The following is a 24,020-nucleotide window of genomic DNA, read 5'->3' as shown; positions in this document are numbered from 1 at the left end:
ACAGTTAACCTGTTGTATAAGTGAAGGACTGAGAGTAATGGTTAACTCTTGCATTAAAGAGTTGGACAGAAAGGGGATGAGAGTTTGTTGCAAGACCAGTGCTACGCTCCCACTGTAGTGGTGCAGGGATGCAAACAGACAGTTCAGAGGAGCAATGCCCTTTGAAGTAGTGATAGAAAAGAGATAAAGGTGCAGCAGTGTGGGGAAGAGACTGAGGTTGAAGGGAGTCAGTAAGAGGAGGAGAGTTAATGAGACTAAAAGCCTTTGACTCCACTGTTGAGAAGAGCTGTATGTGTGGAGCCTCCCCACACATGAGAGTTGTACTCAACACAGGGACGAGTAAAACCCATGTATAAAGTCAACAAATGTGCAGGGGTAAAGAAAGCATGGAGTCGACTTAGCACATCCAATCTCTTGGAAGCAGATTTTACACTCATTCATTCGTTCATTGTCTAATCCAGTGTTGCCCCATGAGGAGTGTAGGAGACCGGAGCCAGGCAAGTTGGTCCTGACACTTAAGATAAGAGTGACCAGCCTCACTCATCCCTGAGTGGCATTACGTGAGCATTAAACCCCAACCTTCCCTTGAATATAATCCTGCACCAGCTCAGTCAGACTGGAGCACTGTAATTACCCAGTAAACCACCAGGCACCATAATTTGGCTATATGATTACCACCCAGCATAGTAAATGGTTTCCTGGTGCACAGGAAACCATTTGGCTTGTTGCTCATACCCATAGGCAGAAGGAAGAGGAAAGGAGAGAAAGAAAGACAGAAGAGGAAGGAAGAAGGAAGGAAGAGAGGAAAGGGCAGGCACCCGAGAGCAGCACGACATCGAGTGAGTGAATGGTGAGTGCCCCCCACCTACCACTTAGCAGATTTTTAAAAAGAGGTAATACTTTACAGGCATTACCCGAGATCCGGCCTGTCGTTAACCGACGATTCACCAGACTGAACAAAAGAAATGGGGGAACTTTCCACAATCTGAATGACCGTAGATTCGCCATCCCGAACACTTGATCCCTCCCTAGAATTGAAACAAGCATGTCTGAATGTGTATGTGGTGGTGGACGAGACTCTCTCAGTTCTTCTTCCATCCCCCCCTCTTCTCCCCCATCTCCCAGTCCCTCCTTTGTCCCCTGCCACACTCAGCACTGCCAGGTGTGTCTCTCTCCTCCAGCCCCAGTTGTCTCCCTTCCCATCCCTCCACCCTCTTCCACCCCCCTCGTCTCCCGTGTGTGTGTGTGTGTGTGTGTGTGTGTGTGTTTGTGTGTGTGTGTGTTTGTGTGTGTGTGTGTGTGTGTGAGTGAGTGAGTGAGTGTGTGAGACTTGGGATGGGGGTGAAGTAGGGCAATTTGGTTTTCTTGTATCCCTCCCCATCCCCCTGCCTTCCTCCACCCCAGCTTATCTCCCTACAGTCCCTCCACCCTCCCCCATCCCTGCTTGTCTCCCTCTTTGTCTCCCTGCACTCCCCCACTCCCGCTTGGTGTGCTGCCAGCTGCCTGCCTGGCTGTCAGTTTCCCTGAGAAGCATCTCAACACTGCACGTCTCATCACCTTTCCTTCCTGCATGTGATGTTTGATGTCTCATTTTTTAGCAGTAGCATTGTTTATGAAGATAATGACATCGCCTATGGTGTTTCTGTCAGTCTCTGTTGATTGAGTAAGGTATATGTGAGTTTGGGTTTGTGCCTGGAACACGTCTCTGTCTTTTCTTCAGTATCTTATGGGGAAAATTGCTTCAGTATCCGACATTCTCGCCGACCAAACACTCCCACTGGTAAACAACACTGCCAGATATTGGGGTAGACCTGTATGTTCTTTTCAAGATAAATCCCAAGAGAATGAAACCCCAAGTATGGTATGTTTTAAAGGTGAGGCAGGATTGATCTGAATATTTTTAGAAATTAGATGATTTTGTTGGGCTGATAGATATAAGTACTGAGTTTTTGATGCATTAAAAACAAGAATAGTTTTGCCCCAATCAGAGATATGAGCCAAGTCAGACTTTAGGTGTGCCATAGCCTCCTCTCTTGTTTGTTGAAGTAACTGCTGAGATAGACGCAGTGGGAAGTGAATGGAAAGGTGGGGGATGGAGTCATCAGCACATGAGTGGATGGGGTTAGATGTACAGCTTAGAAGGTCATTGATGAATAAAAGGAAGAGAGCTGGTGATAGGACAGAGCCCTGAGGAACACCACTATTGATAGCTCGAGGAGAAGAACAGTAGCCGTCTACAACAGCAGCTATAGAACGACCAGAAAGGAAGCTAGAGATGAAGGCATATATAGAAGGAAAGAAACCATAAGAGGGCAGTTTGGAAATTAAAGATATATGCCAGACTTGATCAAAAGCCTTTGAGATGTCAAGTGCAGTGGCAAAGCTTTCACCAAAGTCCCAAAAGGAGGATGATGAATCCGAGAGTTAGCTGAGAAGATTGCAGTGGAGCATCCTTGGTGGAACCCATACTGACGATCAGAAAGAAGGTTGTGATTGGAAAGATGCTTTAAAAAATTTTTGTTAAGAATAGACTCAAAACCTTTGGATACACAGGATGTTAAAGCAATTGGACAGTAATTAGAGGGATGGGAATAATCACCATTTTTTGAGACAGGCTGAATGAAAGGAAACTTTGAGCAAGAAGGAAAGTTGTAAGTTGACAGACAAAGGTGAAAGAATTTACCTAGGTGGGGTGTAAGCACAGCAGCACAATTCATGAGGACAACAAGAAGGACCCCATTAGGACCGTATGCCTTGTTAGTATGGAGGCCAGATATAGAAAGTACGTAATTTGAAGAAATGTTTATTTCAGTTGTGATACCAACTCTAACGTATGGAAGTGAAGCTTGGACGTTGTTGGAAGGGCACAAGTCAAGAGTGAGAGCAGTGGAAATGAGTTGTTTAAGAGGAGCTTGTGGAGTCACATGGAGAGACAGGCTGACAAATGAGGATATAAAGGAGTGTTGTGGTGTGGATGTGGATGTGATAGGAAGCATTGGGAGGAATACACTGAGGTGGTTTGGCCATGTGGAGAGGATGGAGGATGAAAAACTGACGAGGAGAGTGTATGCGAGTGAGGTGGAGGGGGGGAGAGGGAGGGGGAGGCCGAGGATGAGATGGATGGATTGGGTGGAGAGGTATATGAGAGAGTGGGGTGTGAGTTGGGAGCAGGGCAGTGAAATAGCGGGGGACAGGGCGACGTGGAGGCTATGTGTGTGTGTGGCCACCGTGAACGGGATTGAGGCGTCTGGCAATAGATAGATAGATAGATAGATAGTTTATTTCAGCCATGAGGAAGTCAGAGGGGGGAAGTGATGGAGGAACAGCACAGGTATCATTTAAGATGGAATTGGAGGAGAAGGTCTGAGCAAAGAGTTCTGCTTTATCAGTAGAAGAAATTGCTGCAGGGCCATCAGAGTTCTGCTTTATCAGCAGAAGAAATAGCTACAGGGCCATCAGAGTGGAAAAGAGGAGGGAAGGATGATAAGAAAAAAGGTTTTTGGCAAAGTGCCAGAAGGAGCCGGAGGAATTCGAGTTGGAGAGTTGAGAGCGTTTAGTACGAATGAAATTAATTTTAGCAGAGCGAAGAACAGACTTAGCATGATTCCAGGCAGAAACATAAAAGAGGTGAGATTCAGGAGTGGGTTGATTCTGGTACCTTTTGTAGGCCTCTTCCTTGTGGACAGCATCAGAACAAGAGAGATTAAACTTTTTTTTTTTTTTTTTTTTTTTTTTTTTTTTAAGTCAAAAGATATGAGAAAGGAATGTATGCTTCCAAGCCCGAAAGAATAACCTCTGTAATGAGCAAGGCACACACTAATGGTTCACGGCCATGGAAGCAATAATCATTCCAGGGAATATCAGAGAAGTACTGCTTGAGGGCCTTTCAATCAGCAGCTCCCAAAGTTCCATAACCGACACTTCATGGGAGGATCCACAGGCCTTACTGGAGCAATAGGACAAGTTAAGGTGATAAGGTTGTAATTGGAGGAGCCCAAAGGAGAGGAAAGATTAACAGTGTAAGCAGAATGATTAGTTTTAAGGAAGAGGTCAAGTATGTTGGAACTCTCTCCAAGGCAGTCAGGGATACAGGTAGAGTACTGTACAAGCTACTCTAGGTTATTAAAGATGGAAAAGATGTAGACTTGTTCACCAGGTGGATCAGTGAAAGGAGAGGAGAGCTAAAGGTGGTGGTGAGCCAAAGGAGGTGGTGAAAATTGAAATCTCCTGGAATGGAGATTTCAGAGAAAGAAGATATTGATAGGATGTGTTCCATCTTAGAAGTAAGATAGTTGAATTTTTCATAGTCAGTAGAGCCAGGGGATAAGTAAACAGTACATATTTACAGTATTTAGTCAGAGAATGACAGGAGAGCTGATGCCAGGGAGTAGAGAATTCAGAAGATTCAAGTTCAGGAACATGAGAGCAAGATATGTCATTGTGTACACATGCATAATACAGCAGTCACCTTTGGCTTTGAAATGATTATAGGGAAAGTAGGAGGATACAGAGAAGGATTTGCTATCAGTCACCTCAGACAGCTGAGTCTCAGTTAGAAGAGAAGGTGAGGTTTAGAGGAGGAGAGGTGGTGCTCATCAGAGAGAAAGTTAGAGGAAGGTTGCGAATGTTGCAGAATTGAAGAAGTGAGTCAGACAGTGGTTCCAGGTATCTCACTGGGTCGTCACCGGGAGAGTGGCGGACAGTGGGGGCTTTGAAGGTCTCCCCCCACCCCCGAGGACTTTGAGGCTATATATAGAAAGATACTATGGTTTTTTGTTTGAATTTTTGAACAGGAAGTATAGTGTGTAAAGTGCATGTAGTTTGGTGTTGACAGTTAGAGGAACTTGAATTGGAGGACATGCTGGCTCCTTCTGTGTTCTACTGAAACACTGAAAAAGTTTGGTCAAGAGCTAGTCCCGAGGACTGATGAAACGAGAGCTCCAGCTCTTCTTGTCATCAGCTTTCCATCCACCTTGGGAGTGCCTCCTTGCTCAGCTGGTGCTACAGGCTACTCCCCTATTATGCTGATTTTATTTGTATGGTGTGTCGGGGAGAGCATGTATTGTCAGGTGTGAAAGGATTGATCCTGCTGGTATCTTGAGTGTGTGAAAGAATTTTGTTATTTGGGGGACTTGTTATGCGCTGGAGGTGGAGCTGGAACTAGCTTTGAGGCTAGGGTAAGGAGTGGTTGGAGGAAATTTAGGGAACTGTTGCATCTCCTGACATTGAGAGGGCCCTCCCTCCATGCTAAGGGATCCTTATATGTGGTATGTGTTAGAAACGTAATGCTGTATGGTGGTGAGACCTGGGCAGTAAAGGATGAGGAAATTCATAGGTTCAAATGTACAGAAATGGCAAGGACTAGGTGGATATGTGGTGCTTCCTTGCATGTGGGGCCTGAAGGGGCTAGGTTTACAATGAAGAGCTGAGAGGAAGGATGGGACTGGAGTGTATTGGTGCTGTAATGAGGAGGGGCAGATTGGGATGGTTTGGGCATGTGGAGAGGATGGAGGATTACAGTTGGGTGCAGAAAGTGAGAAGTGTGAATGTTGGGGGTAGGGTTGCAAGAGGTAGACCAAAAAATACCTGGAAAAAGTTCATAACCTTGGGGTTATGGAACTGAATAGGGAGGCTGCCAGAGATCAAGCATCATGGAGAGTCACCAGTAGGTGACCAAAGCCATTGGTGCAAGCATGTTGGAGCCATTATAAATGGTACATCATCATTGGAGCAAATGGGTTAAATGTCTGTACTGGATAGCTTATCTGTAGGCCCCTGTGCTTCATTTCTTCAGTTGGGACAATGCTGGATTGGTTGATGGGTGAATAATACTCGCTTGATACACTTTTTATGTTATTCATACCATTCCAAGGAACTGCATACAATACCCGTGAGTGCTGGGACCTGATTACTTTATATATACTGTATTTCAGAAAATTCTTGAGTGCTGATAATCCATTAATTACTGCTAACCTTTTAGCAGGAATGAGATAGAGGGTCTGATCTCTCTAACTGAGACCTTGGTGGCACATGGTGTGGTGGAGAGAGGCATCTTGGAGATGAGTCTGCTGGGGGAACCACTTCTTCATGCCATCCCCCTCACAGCTGTCTGGGCCTTGACACATGTTGGGGTCATCTCAATCCACCAAATCATCAAGAGGTACACTTTAAAGTACTATATATGTACAGACCTTAGATATGTTACAGTGCCTCAGAACTTTAAGATAATACCTGAAGTTTTCTTTAGTATTAATGGGGGAGGCGGTGGCTCAATCGGTAGAGAGGTGGCCTGCAGTCCTAATGGACCCAGGTTCGAATCTCGGCTGGGGCAGGGAACAGTTTAAGGATTTGAATTTCTTTAAATCAGACTACTGATCTACCAGAGGACCTGCCGACATGTCGTAAAATACCCCCGCTAATACCAATGCACCAGTTCTGTATGAGACAGCTCTAGCATGTATTCAATATGGATGGTGGGTGTTAGTGGCGAAGTGGTGACATGTGGAGGTGTATGGTATGCAGGACTGCTGGGCCTTGATAGCAGGCTGTGAAGCCTATGCCCGGAGTCGAGCACATAAAAAATATATATATATATATATAACATTTTAATAACATCAAACAAATTCAGTTAATATTGTTTTGGTGGTGGAGAGAGGTGCCCTCATTTGGTGGCACTGGTATAACCAGGTGCCTCTGCTAGTTGGTAATATTTTATAGGTCTCCCTCATTATTGAAGGGTTATGCTACTAAGATCCCATCGATATGCAGATCCTGTCAATACTCATTTTCCGATGGACACTTTTATATATTCTTTATGTACAGTAGTTGTTATGTTACCATTTATTTGGTAATGTGATTTTTAATAGTTAAAGATGGATTTCCTGAATACATACCTTTAAACCATAGGACTGTCTCATCCACACTGAATACTGGTTCAGCTACAGGTACTAAGAATATTGTTATTTATTAAAGGTGAGAATGAGAGGGCAAAAGAAGGAGTTTGTATTGTTGTGTGCAAGAGATGGAAGGGGAATATAAGAGAGAATGGATCCGATGGCTCAAGGATGTGTGGGTAAGAATGAAAGTAGGACTACAAATATGGGCAATTGTGAGTGTGTGTATGTGCCAATGCAAGATTGTGCAAGCAGAGTGAAAGATGAATTCTGGACAAATGTGGAAGCATGCATGGAAAAGTTTGAAAAGAATGAGAGAGTTTTTTTGATTGGAGATATGAATGGAAAAGTAGGGAATGTGAAGGTGGATGGAGTAGTTGGTGGGTGGGTGTGCTTGCAGAATTGGATGAGAATGGCAGTGCTTTAGTGGACATTTGTGCCGGGAGTGGGTTGATGGTAGCCAGTACCCTCTTCAGACACAAAATGATGCACAGGTATACGTGGTGAGTGATGAGAAGGGTAGGTGATGAACTGAATGAACAGAAGGCAATGATGTATTCTGTGTGCATGGATGATAGAATGAGAAGGTGAGTAATGGATGCAAGAGCATATAGAGGTTGGGGAAGTGGACTTTCTGACCACCACTTGGTGGTGGTGAAAGTCAAGGTTGAAATGAAGTGGAGGAATAGAAGAAGGGAAGGACAGGAGGAAGTAGTCCATACAAGGAAGGTGGAAAGGTTGCAAGAGGATGGAAAAAAGGCAGAATATAAGGGAGAAGTGGAGGAACGAATGGGTAAATATGATTTGGAGGAGATGGGGGATGTGGAAGGTGTGTGTAAGATATTCACAGAAGTAATCTGTGCAGCATGTGAAGTGGTGTGTGTGGTGAAGAGAAGAGGAAAGGAGGTGCAAGGAACAGCATGGTGAATGAAGAGGTGAGATAGGCTATGGCACAAAAGAAGACAGCATGTAATGAGTGGATGAGAAACAGAGATGTGGAGGAAGTTGAGAGATAGAAGAGAGAGTTATATGTAGAGAGGAGGAGAGAGGTGAAAAGATTAGTAAGAGAAAGACAAGAGTGGATGAAGAATTTGGAAGGAATTTGAATGTAAAGTGGAGGGAATGTAAGAAAATGTTCTGGAAAGAGGTAAAGAGAGACAGGGTGTAAGCTAGTCTGGGAGTGAAAGATAAAAACGGTAGACTATTAGTTGAGAAGGGAGAAAAATGAGCAGATGGAGAGGACTCTTTAAGGAATTAAGGAATTATTGAACATAGAGAATGAAAGTAATGCAAGTATAAGTGGGTGAGTAATGGCTGGGAGAAGGAGGGATGTGAGAAGAGATGAAGAAATCAGTACAATGGAAGTTGTGGAAGCAATGAAGACAGTCAAAATGGGGAAAGCCCTGGGAATTGATGGAGTGTGTGGTGAAATGCTGAACCATGGGGGAGAGACAGTAGTGGAAAGGATGTGGAAGATGTGCAGATAGGCATGGGAGGATGGTAAAGTCCCAAAAGATTGGAAGTCAGGTATAATTATGCCTTTCTTTCCTTCATTTTTTCCTCTTCCTTCTGCCTGTGGTTGACTTTACTCTTAGTGACAAGCCAGATGGTTTCCTGTACACCAGGAAACCATTTACTATGGTGGGTGGTAACCCTATAACCAACTTATGACGCCTGGTGGTTTAGTGAATAATTATGGTGCTCCAGTCAGATTGAGCCAGTGAAGGTTTTTATCCAAGGGGTGGTTGGTGGTTATTGCTCACATAGCCTAATGCCACTCAGGGATGAGTGAGGCTGGTCACTCTCATCTTAAATGTCAGGACCAACTTGCCTAGCCCCAGGCTCCTGTGCTCCTCATGGGGCAACATAGGATTGGATGATGAAAAAATGAAAAAAAAACAAAGGAAAAGAGGAATAAGAAGTGTGTGGTAATCGTAGGGGCATTTGTCTTCTTATTGTAATATGATAAGTATGTGGTAGGATGCTTATTGACAGAGTCAGGGAAATAACAGAGGAATTAGCTGGAGAAGAACAGGGAGGTTTTAGGAAGGGTTGTGTAGATCAGATATTCATTCTTAGGTCTTTAGTGGAAAAGTTTCTAGAGAAAGGAAAGAAGTTGTATGTGGCCTTCATGGTTTTGGAGAAAGCATATGACAGGGTGGATAGACAAGGATTGTGGAAAGTATTAAGAACATATGGAGTAAATGGGAAGTTGTTGAATGGAGTGAAGAGTATTTATGAGGGTGCAAAGGCTGCAGTGAGTGTGAACTGTGAACTGAGTGAGTTTTTCTATTTGAAGGTTGGATTGAAACAGGGATGTCATGTCTCCATGATTGTTCAGTCTGTATATGGATGGGGTTATAAAAGAGATACAAGGTAGGGCAATGGATGTTGGAGCGGCCGTAAGAGAGAGGGCAGTGTGTGGAAACTCCCTGTACTTTTTCTTTGCAGATGATACTGTGCTGTTAAGTGAAGACGAAGGGAAGTTGCAAGGCTTGGTGAATGAGTTTGGGAAAGTGTGTAAAAAAACGGAATCAAAAGGTAAATGTAGGGAAGAGTAAAGTCATGATCTTTAAGAGAAATAAAGTCTGAATGTACAGTGAGGTTGTATGATGAGGAAATGGAAAATGTGAATGTGTTTAAGTACTTGGGTAGTGTGATGAGTAAGGATGGAAGATTAGAGGATGCAGTGCTTGAAAAGGTATAACAAGGAAGAAAAGTTGCTGGTTCTTTGAAAGCAGTGATAAGCAACAAGGAAGTAAGCATGGAAGTGAAAAAGCTACTATGTGACAGTATTTTAATACCAGCTCTAGCATAGGGAAGTGAAGCTTGGACCTTGCTGGAGGGACACAAGTCAAGAGTGAGGGCAGTGGAAATGAATTATTTGAGAGGAGCATGTGGAGTTCCATGGAGAGAGAGACTGACAAATGAGGAAGTGAAGGAGCATTGTGGTGTGGATGTGGATGTGCTAGGAAGTGTTGGGAGAAACATACGGAGGTGATTTGGCCATGTGGAGATGATGGAGAGCGAGTGACCGACAAGGAGAGAGTATTTGAGTGAGGTGGAAGGGGGGAGAGGGAGGGGGAGGCCAAGGATGAGATGGAGGGATGGAGTGGAGAGGTCTATGTGAGAGCGGGATGTGAACTGGGAGCAGAGCAGTGAAATGGCGGGGGACAGGGTGACATGGAGGCGATTTGTTTGTGGCCACCCCTTACGGGATTAACCCCTAAAGTACTAATGTCATCAATCAGGCTTTTTGCATTATACCTTTTTCAAAATTCCTTTCTTCTTCTCTACATATTCTTGTGTATTCATTTCCTGTTCTTTTATATTCTTCCTTTGTTCTGTTATTACCTCTCTTTCTTCAATTGTTCCACGCCTTATCTCTCTCTTTTTTTGCTATTATACACCTTCTATTAAACCACTCCTTTTTCCTGTTTTCTTTCCCTCTTACTCTTGATACAAATTTTTCCACTCCCAAATTATAGAGGTCTAGAAAGATATCCCACTTCCTCTGTATCTCTCTTGTTTCTCTGAATTTTCTCCAATCTGCATTTTCAAAAACGTTTCTCAATCCTGTAAAATTTGCTTTGCCAAAGTTGTATCTTCCCTGTCTATGAAGCTCGTCTCTTGGCTCGACGTTCCCTATTAACATCTGGAACTCAATGACCACATGATCATTTTTTCCTAAAGGACAGAGATATTTCAATGATTCTGTTACATCGGGTTCTTTGGTGAACAGTAAATCTAACCTTGCTGGTGTGTCCTCACCTCGAAACCGTGTCTCTTCTTTGACCCATTGCATCATCACATTATTCATTATTATATTTAATAACATAGTGCCCCATGAATCCTTGCCGCCTCCCGAGTACCATTCCTCCCAATTCACCTCTTTACAGTTAAAGTCACCCACTAAAATTATATTATTGCTTTTCTCAATTATTTGTTGCAAATAGCTAGCCATTTCTGACAACGTCTCATGGTATTCGTCATCCTTCCATGCTCTCGTCTTTGGGGGAACATACACTACCGCCATCTCTCTCTTAACATTCTCTCCAGTTTCTAATTTCATATATATCACTTCAGCCCTGCCTTCTCCCATTTCCACAGTATCTACATTTATGTTATTCTTCACTGTTATCATCACTCCTCCTTCCTTTTTTTCTTTTCTGTCTTTTCTCCACAGTGTGTATTTACCATCTCCCAAGTGAACATCAATATCTTCTCTTAATTTGGTCTCTACAAAGCACATGACATCAGGTTCATGTTCTCCCAAGAAATCGTTAATTTTGATCCTTGTCGATATGAAACCATCAACATTAGTATATATCACCTTCAAATTATTTTTGACGTTTTTAATACCCTCTTCTCTCCTACTCTCTATCCTTACCACTTCCTCAACTTCTGATCTTTCACAGCCATCCCCCTTAGTTTCCATCACTTCTATTTCCTTAAATACCACTTCCTTACTTTCATATCCAATACTCTCCAAAAAAAAGTATTACATTCTTCCTCTGTCCTCTTATCATTTTTTCCCTTTACTTCTTCCTTTAATGATTTTAAAACTCTTTCTTCTTCATTCAGATCTTTTCTTATTATATTATTTTCCATCCCCGCCTCTTTGCTTAATTTCCAGGTCACTTTAAGTATCTCATTTATTACACTTTCTGATGTAAACTTGACTCTCATTGGTCTTGTTTCCCCTTTCTTATAAGGCCCTATCCTCCTTACTTCCTCAATTTCTTTTTCCCACTTGTCTCCTTCGGGGTCAATCTTGCCTAATATTTCTCTCACCAGGTTTGTGTCTCTCTCAAGTCTTACGAACCTAACCTTTTCTTCCTCTTCCCTGTGCCTGTGTTTGTGTACACATTTGGTGGTGAAGATGGCTTTTCATTATGTTTTACAGTAAATAACTTAGGAAGATTGTTCTGTGGTTGCAGAAGTTTCCCAGTTCAAAGTACAGTATTAAAACTTCTGAAATTGACATAAAAAATTAATTCAAATGGTAGGCTTATAAAGTTCAACATCATTTACTGACCGCTCACCTTCAGCTTGGTATAGTAAGGTACCGGTAGGTCTAGGAAGTACTGCATTAATTAATTTATGTATTTTCTTATTTTTTTAGACAAAGCCTGTCAGAAGTAGGGTGCCCTGTATATGCCATGAAATTCAACTTGTTTGCAAAACCTTTGAATGGAATGCACAAGGGGTTTAACCTGTATAGACCTGTGCATTTAGCATCCTTTTTCTGTGTATATGATATTCTGTCTGAGCTTATAGCCACCATGCACTGTGAATCTGTGCATGCTGAGCTTGAATATTTGGGGGGTTCAGTGTATATAAAATTTTTCCATAATTCATCTCTGTTCATCATAAAGTACAGTATGCTTTTTCCAGAACAATAAATGTCATATTTTACAGTCCTTACATGCTTTTTCTACTACAATATTTTCATTACTGCAAATATTTGATCCACTTTTCCCCTGCCAATCCTAAAACCACCTTGTTCATGACTCACCAAACATTCTGATATATTCCATACCATCACTGTAATTATTCATCCATACACCTTTCATTTAGCACTAAGCAGACCTATAACATAATTTTTGCACTCACTTCAATCACTTTTACCTTTGCATAAAGGTATAATTGCAGCCTTCTTCTACTCCGTCGATACAGTGCCAATCATCCAAGCTTTCTTACATTTTTCCAGTAAATACTTCTTTCCACTCTTTCATCTATCCATCCATCATCCAGTCCCATGCCGCCCCGTGAGGAGCGTAGGGGCCTGGGGTTTGGCAGGTTGGTCTTGACAATTAAGATGACAGTGACCAGCCTCACTCATCCCTGAGTGGCATTACATGAGCAGTAAACCCCCAATCAACCCTTGGATATAAACCAGCACCGGCTCAGTCCGATTGGAGCTTCTTAATTACCCACTAAACCACCAGGCACCATAATTTGGTTATATGGTTACCACCCAGTGTGGTAAATGGTTTCCTGATGTACAGGAAACCATTTGGCTTGTCACTTAGTGTAGAGGCACCCATAGATGGAAAGTACATTAAATCATCTCTGCATACACCTCTTGAACATGTTGCCTTTCCATTCATCAGCTGCATCACAGCAATCATTGCTTATGCCAGTATAACATTTTTTGGCACCAAATTCCATCTGCACACCACCGAAACCAATCATGTTTACTACAACTTTGCTATCATCATTCTGAGCCATAATTTTTTTTTATTTTTTTCAAAATATTCTTCCCTTCTGTTCTTTACTTTCTTCCATTAGTATGCCTGCATTCTCATTCATTGGATTTTTTGCACTCTCATTCATGATGGCCAAGATACAGCTGGAAAGAAAATACTGTAGTTAAGGAGGTGAAGGGGAAGACAGGAGGAAACAGCTCCTGTGAGAAGAGTGGAGAATTTGCAAGATAGTGAGAAAATGGCAGAGTATAAGAGTATAGTGGAAGAAAGATTGGGAAGGTATGAGCTAGAGCAGATGGAAGGGGTGGAAGACCTATGTAAGATATTCACGGAAGAGATAGGCGCAGCGAGTGAGGTGGTTTATGGAGTGAGGAGGAGATGCAAGGGTGTGCAAGGGACAGCATGGTGGAATGATGAGGTGAAACGAGCTGTGGAACAAAAGAAGAAGGCATATAGCGAATGGTTAGCGAGTAGAGGTAGGAGAGATGATAAGAGAGAGAAGAGAGAGGTATATGTAAGCAGGAGAAGGGAGGTGAAGAGACTGGTGAAGGAGAGTAAGAAGAAAGTGGATGAAGAGTTTGGGAGGAATGAGTGTGAAATGGAGGGAGAGTAAGAAATTGTTTTGGAAGAAGGTAAAGAAAGTAAGGCAGTGTGAAAGGGGATATAGTAGGGGAGTGAAAGATAGGAATAATAGATTGTTGATGGAGAAGAGAGAGAAATTGAGGAGATGGAAGGAGCACTTTGAGGATTTGTTGAATGTAGAGAGTGAGAGCAATGCGAGTATAAGTGGTTGGGGAATGGCTGGGAGAAGAAGATATGAGAGGAGGGAGGAAGAGATCAGTAGGGTGGAAGTAGTGGAAGCAAAGAAGAAGATCAAGTTGGGAAAGGCCCCAGGAATTGATGGAGTTTGGGGTGAAATGCTGAGGTATGGGGGTGAGATTGTTGTGGAGTGGATATGGAAGTTGTGTAGATTGGCTTGGGAAGAGGGAAGGGTTAGAGAGGACTGGAAATCAGGTATAATTGTTCCTTTATACAAAGGAAAAGGGGAGAGAGAAGTATGTGGTAACCATAGGGGTATTTGCCTTCTTAGTGTGACTGGTAAAATATATGGTAGAATACTCATTGATAGGGATAAGCATATGACAGAGGAGCTCGTTGGAGAAGAACAAGGGGGATTTAGGAATGGAAAAGGGTGTGTAGATCAGATATTTGTTCTAAGATGTTTAGTGGAGAAGTATCTAGAGAAGGGAAAGAAAGTGTATGCTGCCTTCATGGACTTGGAGAAAGCTTATGACAGAATAAATAGGCAAGGTATGTGGAAGGTATTAAGAATATATGGGGTGGAGGGGATATTGTTGAATGCTGTGAAGAGTATGTACGAAGAAGCTAGGGCTACGGTGTGAGTGGATGGTGAGCTGAGTGAGTTTTTTTATCTCAATGTGGGACTGAAACTGGGTTGTGTGATGTCTCCATGGCTGTTAAATATTTACATGGATGGGGTTGTAAAGGAGGTGCAAGGTAGGGCAGTGGATGTGGGGGTGGCTCTAATGAATGAGGGCGAGATTTGGAAGATTCCGGTTTTGCTGTTTGCTGATGGTACAGTATTGTTGAGTGAAGATGAATGGGAATTGCAAGGTTTGGTGAATGAATTTAGGACAGTGTGTAGGAGGAGGAAGCTGAAAGTTAATGTAAACAAGAGTAAAGTTATGGTGTTTGAGAGGAGTGAAGTCACAGAGTGTGCAGTGAGGTTGGATGGTGAGGATATGGAGAATGTGAGTGCATTCAAGTACTTGGGTAGTGTGATGAGTAAGGATGGAACTTTGGGGGATGAAGTGCGTGAAAGGGTACAGCAGGGAAGGAAGGCTGTTAGTTCACTGAAAGCAGTGATGAGAAATAGGGAGGTGAGTATAGAAGTTAAGAAGTCACTGCATGATAGTATTGTGATCCCTACCCTGACGTATGGAAACGAGGCGTGGACCTTGCAAGAGGGGAACAAGTCAAGAGTGAGAGCAGTGGAAATGAGTTACTTGAGAGGAGCATGTGGAGTGACGTGGAGGGACAGGTTGACGAATGAAGAAGTGAAGGAGCGTTGTGGGGTGGATGTGGATGTGGTTGAGAAGATTAGGAGAAATACACTGAGGTGGTTTGGACATGTGAAGAGAATGGAGAATGAAAGACTGACTAAGAGGGTGTATGTAGGTGAGGTGGAGGGAGGGAGAGGGAGGGGTAGACCGAGGATGAGGTGAAGGGATGGAGTTGAGAGGTATATGAGGGAGGGGGGGGGTGAGTTGGGGGAAGGGTAGTCAAATGGTGGGTGACAGAGCGACTTGGAGGCGTTTTATCAGCAGCCACCCTTTGCGGGATTAGGGCGTCGGGCTATAGATAGATAGATAGATAGATCATTCATTGGATTTTTACACTTTTTTCTCCTCTATTTCTACATTTTCATTTTTTTTTCTTTCACAGCTCTTTCAACTTTCTTATCCCACCAAGCTATACCTTTCACATTGATTGAGAGTGTTGCATTCTTGACCAGACAGTCACTCTGTGCGTTGCACAGTTTTTACAGTATTGTAATAACATACTTCTTGTCTCTTATACAATTTCTGTTTCTGTTACTACAGGCTTTGTGAGAGCAGTGAGTCGAACTGTACCTCCATGGTGTCAGAGTTGGCGGAGCTAATTTTATTCTCCAGAAGACACCAAAATGCCCCCTCTGCTGTAAGTGACATCCTGGCTGCACTAGTTTGCATGGCTTATGATGTCTCTCAGGACCCAGCACATGCCACCAATGAGCACTTCAAGGACCATGATGAGGTGCTTCGAAAATTTTCAAGCAATGCACTGCAGTCACTGACTGAGAAAGTACTTGACTTTATCCTTGAAAATGACACAATCATTAGAGGTGAGTATAAGGATTCACGGAATATAAGTGATGACCAAAAAAGAATCAAGAAGAAAAGAGATGCAGACAATCCTGAGTTGGTACAAAGTGAAGCAGTAGAAGGATTAAAGAAAAGCAGTACTGAGAAGAATTTATCAGGAATAAAACTGGGAGAGCAGAAAATTGAAGATGAAGCTATGGCAGAAGAAGGCCATGAGGTACTTAATATTTATATGCTACTGATGGAGAACCTGAATGTGGCCAAGGAGGTGCTGGAGAGGTTCTGCTCTGCACAGCTGGTGCAGATGTTAACTCACCGGCCAGATATACAGCTGGCACAGGTCCTGAAACAACAACAACGGTGGCGCTCAACTCATGCCAACACCACCCTTGCGCACCTCATGAGAAAGGTAATATCAGTACATCACACACTGGTAAGTTTCTGAACTACTATACATTGCAGCCTTTTCTGCCAGTGGGCTGTATGTAACATAGAATCTTGGCCTGCACACATAAACCATATAGTGTGAATTTGATTCTCAGCTCTGCCAAATAGTCAGGGTCAGATAATGAGAGCTCTTTCACCATAACTTGGCCCAGGTTTTAAGCTTTTGCAGGTTATTTCACAGCTCAGCAGCAGAAAAAGAATGCTACATTTTCTGTATCCTTTCTGTAGCACATTTTCATGACTAACATTGTATTCTAACGCTGATCTGTAATTTCAGATCAGCATTCAAGATGGAGAGGTGGCAGTTTTAGGCCAAGTTATAATAAAAAGGGATCATCCAAAAATTATGTACAGTGAACTGTCACATTTGGCGAGTTTTTATTCGGCGAATTCACTTTTGGCGATGGGATGGGATTGTACACAACACTCTAATTTGGCGACAGAAATCTCACATTTGGTGAGTTGTTTATAATAAAAATATAATTAAAATATATTTTATGCCAATTCATTTCAACAGTTTTTTATTAATCTGAATTAATTTAAACAAAATTTAGTCTGTATTGTGAAATTCAAGTCTCGTCTTCTCAAACCTCTTAAAGTAGCCAGTTTGTGCTGCAAGTAGTGAATTGGGCTACTTTTGGAAGCCCTGTGCTACTAAATTTTGAATTTTGATATATATATATATATATATATATATATATATATATATATATGAAGGCCTTGTTAAGAAACAGAGGCTCGAGTGTTGCAGCTGCACGAGGCTTACATGAAGGAGTGTTAGTGCCAACTTTAACATATGGATGTGAGACAATGGTGTGGCATGAAAATAAAAAGTCAAGAGTAAGAGCAGTGGAGATGGGACTGCTGAGGAATGTATGTGGAGTACAGAGGGTGGATAGGATACGAAATAATGTGATTCGTGAAAGATGCAGAGTGAGGAAGTCGGTGGACAACAGAATTGAAGAGAGTGTACTGAGATAGTATGGTCATGTGGAGAGAATGAATAACAATAGAGTGGTGAAGAAGGTATATCTGAGCGAATTCGAAGGAGGGTTGAGGCGAGGTAGGCCAAAGAGAAGGTGGAGAGATATGGTGGATGAATGTGTGAGGAAAAGAGGTTTGAAAGTCGGTGAGGCTAGGGAACTGACAGGAGATCAAGCTGGCTGGATGAATTTTGTGAGGAGATGTGCATGATCAGGGATTTTTGTCACCCCTTTTTAATGTGGCAGCGTCTGAATTGACTCTGTCGGATACGATATGTGAAGCTACAGAACGTGGTGAATGTTTTTGGAGTATCCGATAGAGCCAGGATTCCGGGGGCTTGAATGATGAGTGAATGGAAGCGTGGCCCATTGGATTGGGCAGTTTTAGGCTGTCTGGACATTGCTACTCCTCACTCTGCCCTTGGGTGGGAAAGGAGGTCTGGATGATGATGATATATATATATACATATATATATATATATATATATATATATATATATATATACAGTCGGCGCAGTGGAAGTCTGGACCCTCTAATTCGCACCATATATTTGGTAGGGTCCAAGAAATATTGTAGGAAAATTCCTGTAGTTGGTGGATATTTTTCTGGTGGTTTCTAGCGACTTTACAGGCTTACCACTATGTCCTGTGAGTTTATGAGCTCAGTGCATGCCTGACTTTGGATGGGAAAGCACGTCAGATTTTCTTGTCCTGCCTGGCCTTTGTTAATATCAATGCTCTCGTTTTCACACCCTCCTCTGCCTTAGTGAATCATTGGAGATGGGTCCCAAGCCACTAACTGATGTAGAAAAAGCCCGAATTTTAACTATGAGAGAGGAAAATGTAAAAATTAAGGAGAGGCTTCAGTGCAGCAGTACGGCTGGGGATCTTGAAGTCTGTATGAAGTCGATGCTGTATGGTTCTTTCAGACACATCTTTCAGTAATTGTGGGTACATATCTTTCAGTTGTCTAGCAGTCAAACGTGCGTTTTTTATCACAGCTTGCTTCAGTAACCTGTCTGTAGTTGGTGATGTCTTCCTTTTAGGTCATAGCATGTCTTTATGTTGGGGAATTGTGTTTTTTAGTAGGTGGCGGGCAGGAGCAAGGAGTGACATAACAGTAGATTTTCCTCACCCAGTTTGAATACAAATATCCTTAATTTTTACATTTTCCTCTCTCATAGTTAAAATTCGGGCTTTTTCTACATCAGTTAGTGGTTTGGGACCCATCTCCAATGATTCACTAAGGCAGAGGAGGGTGTGAAAACGAGAGCTTTGAAATTAACAAAGGCCAGGCAGGGCAAGAAAATTTGACGTGCTTTCCCATCCAAAGTCAGGCAGGCACTGAGCTCATAAACTCACAGCACGTGCTAGTAAGCCTGTAAAGTAGCTAGAAACCACCAGAAAAAAATCCACCTACTACAGGAATTTTCCTACAATATTTCTTGGACCCTACCAAATATATGGTGCGAATTAGAGGGTCCAGACTTCCATTGCGCCGACTGTATATATATACTGTACATGAAACCTCTGTGGTACAGTGGTAAAATGTGCATTTTTGTACACTGAAGAACGAGGGTTCACGCCCCGCCAGGGTAATAAACTTTGGGAGCATTCTTCTGGCCACGTACTGCTTTAGGAAGGGAAGAGGTTATGTAGATCAGATATTCATGCTTAGATCTTTAGTGGAAAAGTTTCTAGAGAAGGGAAAGAAGTTGTATGCGGCTTTCATGGATTTGGAGAAAGCATATGACAGGGTGGATAGACAAGGATTGTGGAAAGTGTTAAGAATATATGGAGTAGATGGGAAGTTGTTGAATGCTGTGAAGAGTATGTACGATGGTGCGAAGGCTGCAGTGCATGTGGATGGTGAACTAAGTGAATTTTTCTCTTTGAAAGTTGGGTTGAAACAGGGATGTGTCATGTCTCCATGGTTGTTCAATCTGTACATGGGTGGGGTAATAAAAGAGGTACAAGGTAGGGTAGTGGATGTTGGAGTGGCCCTGGTGAGAGAGGATAGTGTTTGGAAACTCCCTGTACTGTTGTTTGCAGATGATACTGTGTTGTTGAGTGAAGACGAAGGGGAGCTGCAAGGCTTGGTGGATGAGTTTGGGAGAGTGTGTAAGAAACGGAATCTGAAGGTGAATGTAGGGAAGAGTAAAGTGATGTTCTTTGAGAGAGGTGAAGTCAGTGAATGTACATCGAGGTTGGATGGTGAGGAATTGGAAAATGTGAGTACGTTTAAGTACTTGGGTAGTGTGATGAGTAAGGATGGAGGTTTGGAGGGTGAAGTGCTTGAAAGGGTACAGCAGGGAAGAAAGGTTGCTGGTTCTTTGAAAGCAGTGATGCCCACTATCCGGACAGGACCACTTTCCGGACATGCCTTTGGCTCTATTACGACGGATAGTGGAGGGATTACTGTATATATATACAGTATATATATATATATATGTAGGAGATAGATAAATGATAAATCATGCAATGCTAGTGGAGTTGTAGGTCAGTCTCTTGAATCTCTGCATCCTTAACTTTTAGACTCCGGGAATGTTGTGGGCATGGCTGCCCTCTCCCTGTGGCAATATTTCTGAAAACAGAAATTTTTCAAACCTTCATATCTGGGAAAGTGTAGCAGTTAGGGTAACAAATTATCATATCATCATCATCTGGACCTCCTCTCCCACCATAGGGCAGAGTGAGGAGTAGCAGTGTCCAGACAGCCAAAGTTTGCCCAGTTCAGGTGGCCATTCTTCCATTCGCTCATCATTCAAGCCCTTGAAATCCTGGCTCCATCAGATAGACCAGAAAGAATTTCACCACTTTCTGAAGTTTCACATATACCTATCTGATAGAGCCAGTCCAAATGCTGTCTTGTTAAAATGGGGTGCCAAGTCCCTGATCATGCACTTCTCCGCACAAAATTCATCCAGCCGGCTAGGTCTCTTGTCCTCCCCTTAGCCTCACCAACTTCCATATCTCTCTCCTCACACACTCATCCGCCATATCCCTGCACCTACTTCTTGGCTTACCTTGCCTCCTCCCTCCTTCAGATATGCTCATATACACCTTTTTCACCACATCGTTTCTCTCCACATGACCCTGCCATCTCAGTACACTCTCTTCAATTCTGGTGTCCAAAGACTTCCTCACTCTACATCTTTTATGAATAACATTATTCCATATCCTTTCCACTCTCTGTAATGCAGATACATTCCTCATCAGTCTCATCTCCAAAGTTTTTACTTTTTACTTTTAATTTTCATGCCACACCATAGTCTCACATCCATATGTTAAAGTTGACACTAACACTCTTTCATGTAAGCCTCATGCAGCTGCAACATTCAAGCCTATGTTTTTTATCAAGGCCTTCATAGCACCAGCTACTCTCCTTCCTTGTCACTCAACTTTCCACTTCTTTTGCACATTTTCCTCTCTTTTCTATCACTGTACCCAGGTATTTGAACTCATTCACCTATTGCATTCTCTCTCCGTTCTCTGTAACATCACACTAGAAGTCACCTTCCCTCTCTCCAACCATCACTTCACTCTTTTCTGCATTTACTCTTTTCTACACATACTCTCAAGACACGACACTCACAGACATCCACAAAACACTGCATTAGTCTACCAAGCTCTTCTCCGGTATGTACAGGTAGCACTGCATCATCAGCATACAACAAATTTGAGATATTCCATCCATCACCATTCATTACCAGCGTCATCCCTCTCTCCATTACTCGTGTTTTTACTTCTCTTGTTTCCCCATCCATGTACTGTATTGTATACTGTACTGTATATTGAACAACCATGGAGACATCACGCAACTTTGTCACATGCCCACATTGATGTGAACCATTCACTTAGATGCCCATTTACCCTTACTACCATCATAAAAACTCATGACAGCACTTAGCAGCTTACCATCTACATCATACATATGCTAAAGCTTCCACAATCCTTCTCTGTCTACATTGTCATATGCATTTTCCAGGTCCATAAATGTCATAAACGCCTTATAGTCTTTCTCACAAGCCTTCTCCACTATCTGTCTCACTGGAAATATTTGCTCCACACATCCTCTGCCACTCCTAAAACCACCCTGTTCGTCACTCACTAGGAGTTTGATATCTCTCTTACTTTCTCTGTAATAATTCTTCCATACACCTTCCCTGCAACACTCAATATACTTATGCTGCGAAAATTCTTGCACTCACTTTGCTTACCTTTATTTTTGTACAGGGGTACAATGACTGACTTTTTTTTCACTCTGCTGGCACAGTTTCACTCATCCATGCTTTCTTACGTATCTCCAACAAGCACTTCATTCTGTTCTCCGCACTACACTTAATCATCTCTGCATGCACCTGTTCAACCCCAGCTGCTTTCCCATTTTTCAGCCACTTCACAGCACTCTTCACTTGTGCGAGTGTCATGTTTTCTGGCTCTGCATTCCTTCTCTTTACATCCCCCAGACCAATCACGTTAATAGTTGCTTTGCTTTCTCCATTCTCATTCCTATTCATCAGACTTTCAAAACAAATTGAAGACCATATTACCACCAATTCTTCTTATTGTGAATGAGGCATCCCCAGGTCTGTAGGCGGTTGCGTCAATGAGTAAAGACGTGAAGAAAATGAGTGATTTTGGCGCTTGAAGCAGGATGTCTTCATGCGTGTGTGCGCGGCCCCAGCTTTGGTTTCGGCCTTCCCTTTTGCGGCGGTCTATGCTGTCACCTGGCGCGTAGGGGTTAAAGGAAGTATAGTGCTGTAGGATGTGTTGTTACAGTGTTATTTTCTTTATTTTTTATTTATTTATATTTAACAGTAGTTTGTTAATCAACAGGCTGAAACTAATAATGCAGACTGGTTGTTTAATCCTAATACCTGTACTGCATTTATGGTGTATTGTCTCGTTAGATACAGTAACACAGAATTTGCTATTTGGTCTGTATTATGAATTACTCTTGAATTCTGCCTAATCTTTAAGATTACATTCTCCTTTTTGCATTTTGGAATTACAGTATGTAGCTAAGCCTGTGTCCAGGCAAACAGTACCCATACCTCCTTCCTAAGAGATAGGTCAGCAAACAGCCGAATAATGAGCCATGCATAACTGTTTACTTCATATAACAGCACATCTGCAAGTGTTGTTAGAATTACATATTTTGTATATGCAAGTACTGTATGTAAATACAGTCTCCAGAACAGTGTAAGAAGTCTGGTTCATTCTTAATAGAACTAATATTGTAACTATTCATGATTTCAGTTGGTGGTGGTTATGGGGTGTGGAGCAGCACTGGAGACTTTGGAGGGTGTGGTGGGAACTGAGGAGGTGAACTGGGGGTGTGTGCTTACTCTGGTGGCAACTGTTCTCACTGCACATCATTCTTCTGTTCCTATACTCAAGGGTATTGAAAAAGTTACATTTTCCTAGGAATGGTAGTACAGCGCCACCAATTTTCCAGCACCCTTGCTGTCAGAGCCTTGCTATATTAGGCTAACCATTTTTCTGATCTAACAGAGGTCACATTTGTCTCCTATAATATGATAATTCAGCAGGGACCAACAAAGGTCCCATATAATATTAATTTTCCAGTACATCTTTGACCCATTATCCTTCAGTGTAATCATTTAATAATTCAACAGGGACCAATGGAGGTTGCATATAATAATTCAGCATTATACCCCTGACCCACTATCCTTCAGTGGAATCACACTCTTGCTCTAATTTAAGTTCTGTATGGAAAAACTTAGCCTAGTTCATTATCACACTGCCTAGCAAGTCCAATCCATCACTTCGACGCTGTCAAAATCATTCCATCATCACTTGATCACACTCAGTATATTGAAATTCTATACAGACAGTGCTTCTTTGAATAATTGCATTGAATTTTAGTATATTTTTTCCCTTTGCATAGTAGTAGCTGGGGGCACTCATCATGCATTCACTCGTTGTGCTGCTCGGGTGATTGCCTTTTCCTCTCTTCTTTCTTTCCTTCTTGTCTTTCTTCCTTCAGTCTTTCTTCTTCCTTCTGTCTGTGGGTGACTCTACACTGAGCGACAAGTCTGATGATTTCCTGTACACCAGGAAACTATTTACCACGCTGAGTGGTAACCATATAACTGGAGTTTTTGGTCGGGTTAAGTGTCTCCCAGTTTCCCCTATCTAAAATCACTTAATCATGGCAAATGTTTCGGAGAGCCTTGTAGGACCCAATACCTGCCCAAAGCCCCAACCAAATGGGCAGATTCACATGGCCATGTGGAATGTGAGAGGTGTAAATGAGGAGAGCAAGAGGGTGGAAGTGGTGTATGTGTTCAAGTGTGCGAGATATGCTGTAGTAGTAGTAGTTGTTCCCTAGGCAGGCAGAACAGCCCCAAGTCCCTTAGGAAGGCCATGGCTGAGACCAGGCTTTCCTACAGAGCTCTCAAAGAGTGTATGTTGTGTTGTTGGCATAGGTGATTGTGTGCAATGCAGTCTTTCATAATGTGCCTAACAGTATGGGGTGCTGTGTTGCATCCTAGACAGGCATCAGCGACAGAGTCATCCAGCCTCTTCTGGTAGCTTAAGAGGGCTGGATGGTGCCCACATCTCAGCCTGGCC

At 42.6% G+C, this 24,020-nt stretch overlaps 1 protein-coding gene across 1 annotated transcript in view; it reads left to right on the top strand.

Annotated features, from left to right (window-relative positions):
• Window positions 1-24,020, top strand: part of LOC145405068 (uncharacterized) — a 457,223-nt gene that overhangs the window by 36,999 nt on the left and 396,204 nt on the right. Inside the window, exons 4-6 of the mRNA XM_080276570.1 lie at window positions 5,981-6,160; window positions 15,730-16,399; window positions 22,683-22,824. Of these exons, the coding sequence (XP_080132696.1) occupies window positions 5,981-6,160; window positions 15,730-16,399; window positions 22,683-22,824 (992 nt within the window). The remainder of the gene's footprint in view (window positions 1-5,980; window positions 6,161-15,729; window positions 16,400-22,682; window positions 22,825-24,020) is intronic.

The sequence above is a fragment of the Coenobita brevimanus genome, chromosome 65 (assembly GCF_032717465.1).
Source record: "Coenobita brevimanus isolate Jiangsu-jjx chromosome 65, ASM3271746v2, whole genome shotgun sequence".
Taxonomy (NCBI): domain Eukaryota; kingdom Metazoa; phylum Arthropoda; class Malacostraca; order Decapoda; family Coenobitidae; genus Coenobita; species Coenobita brevimanus.
The sequence above is the reverse complement of the archived record's forward strand: the minus strand, read 5'-3'. Positions and strand labels throughout refer to the sequence as shown.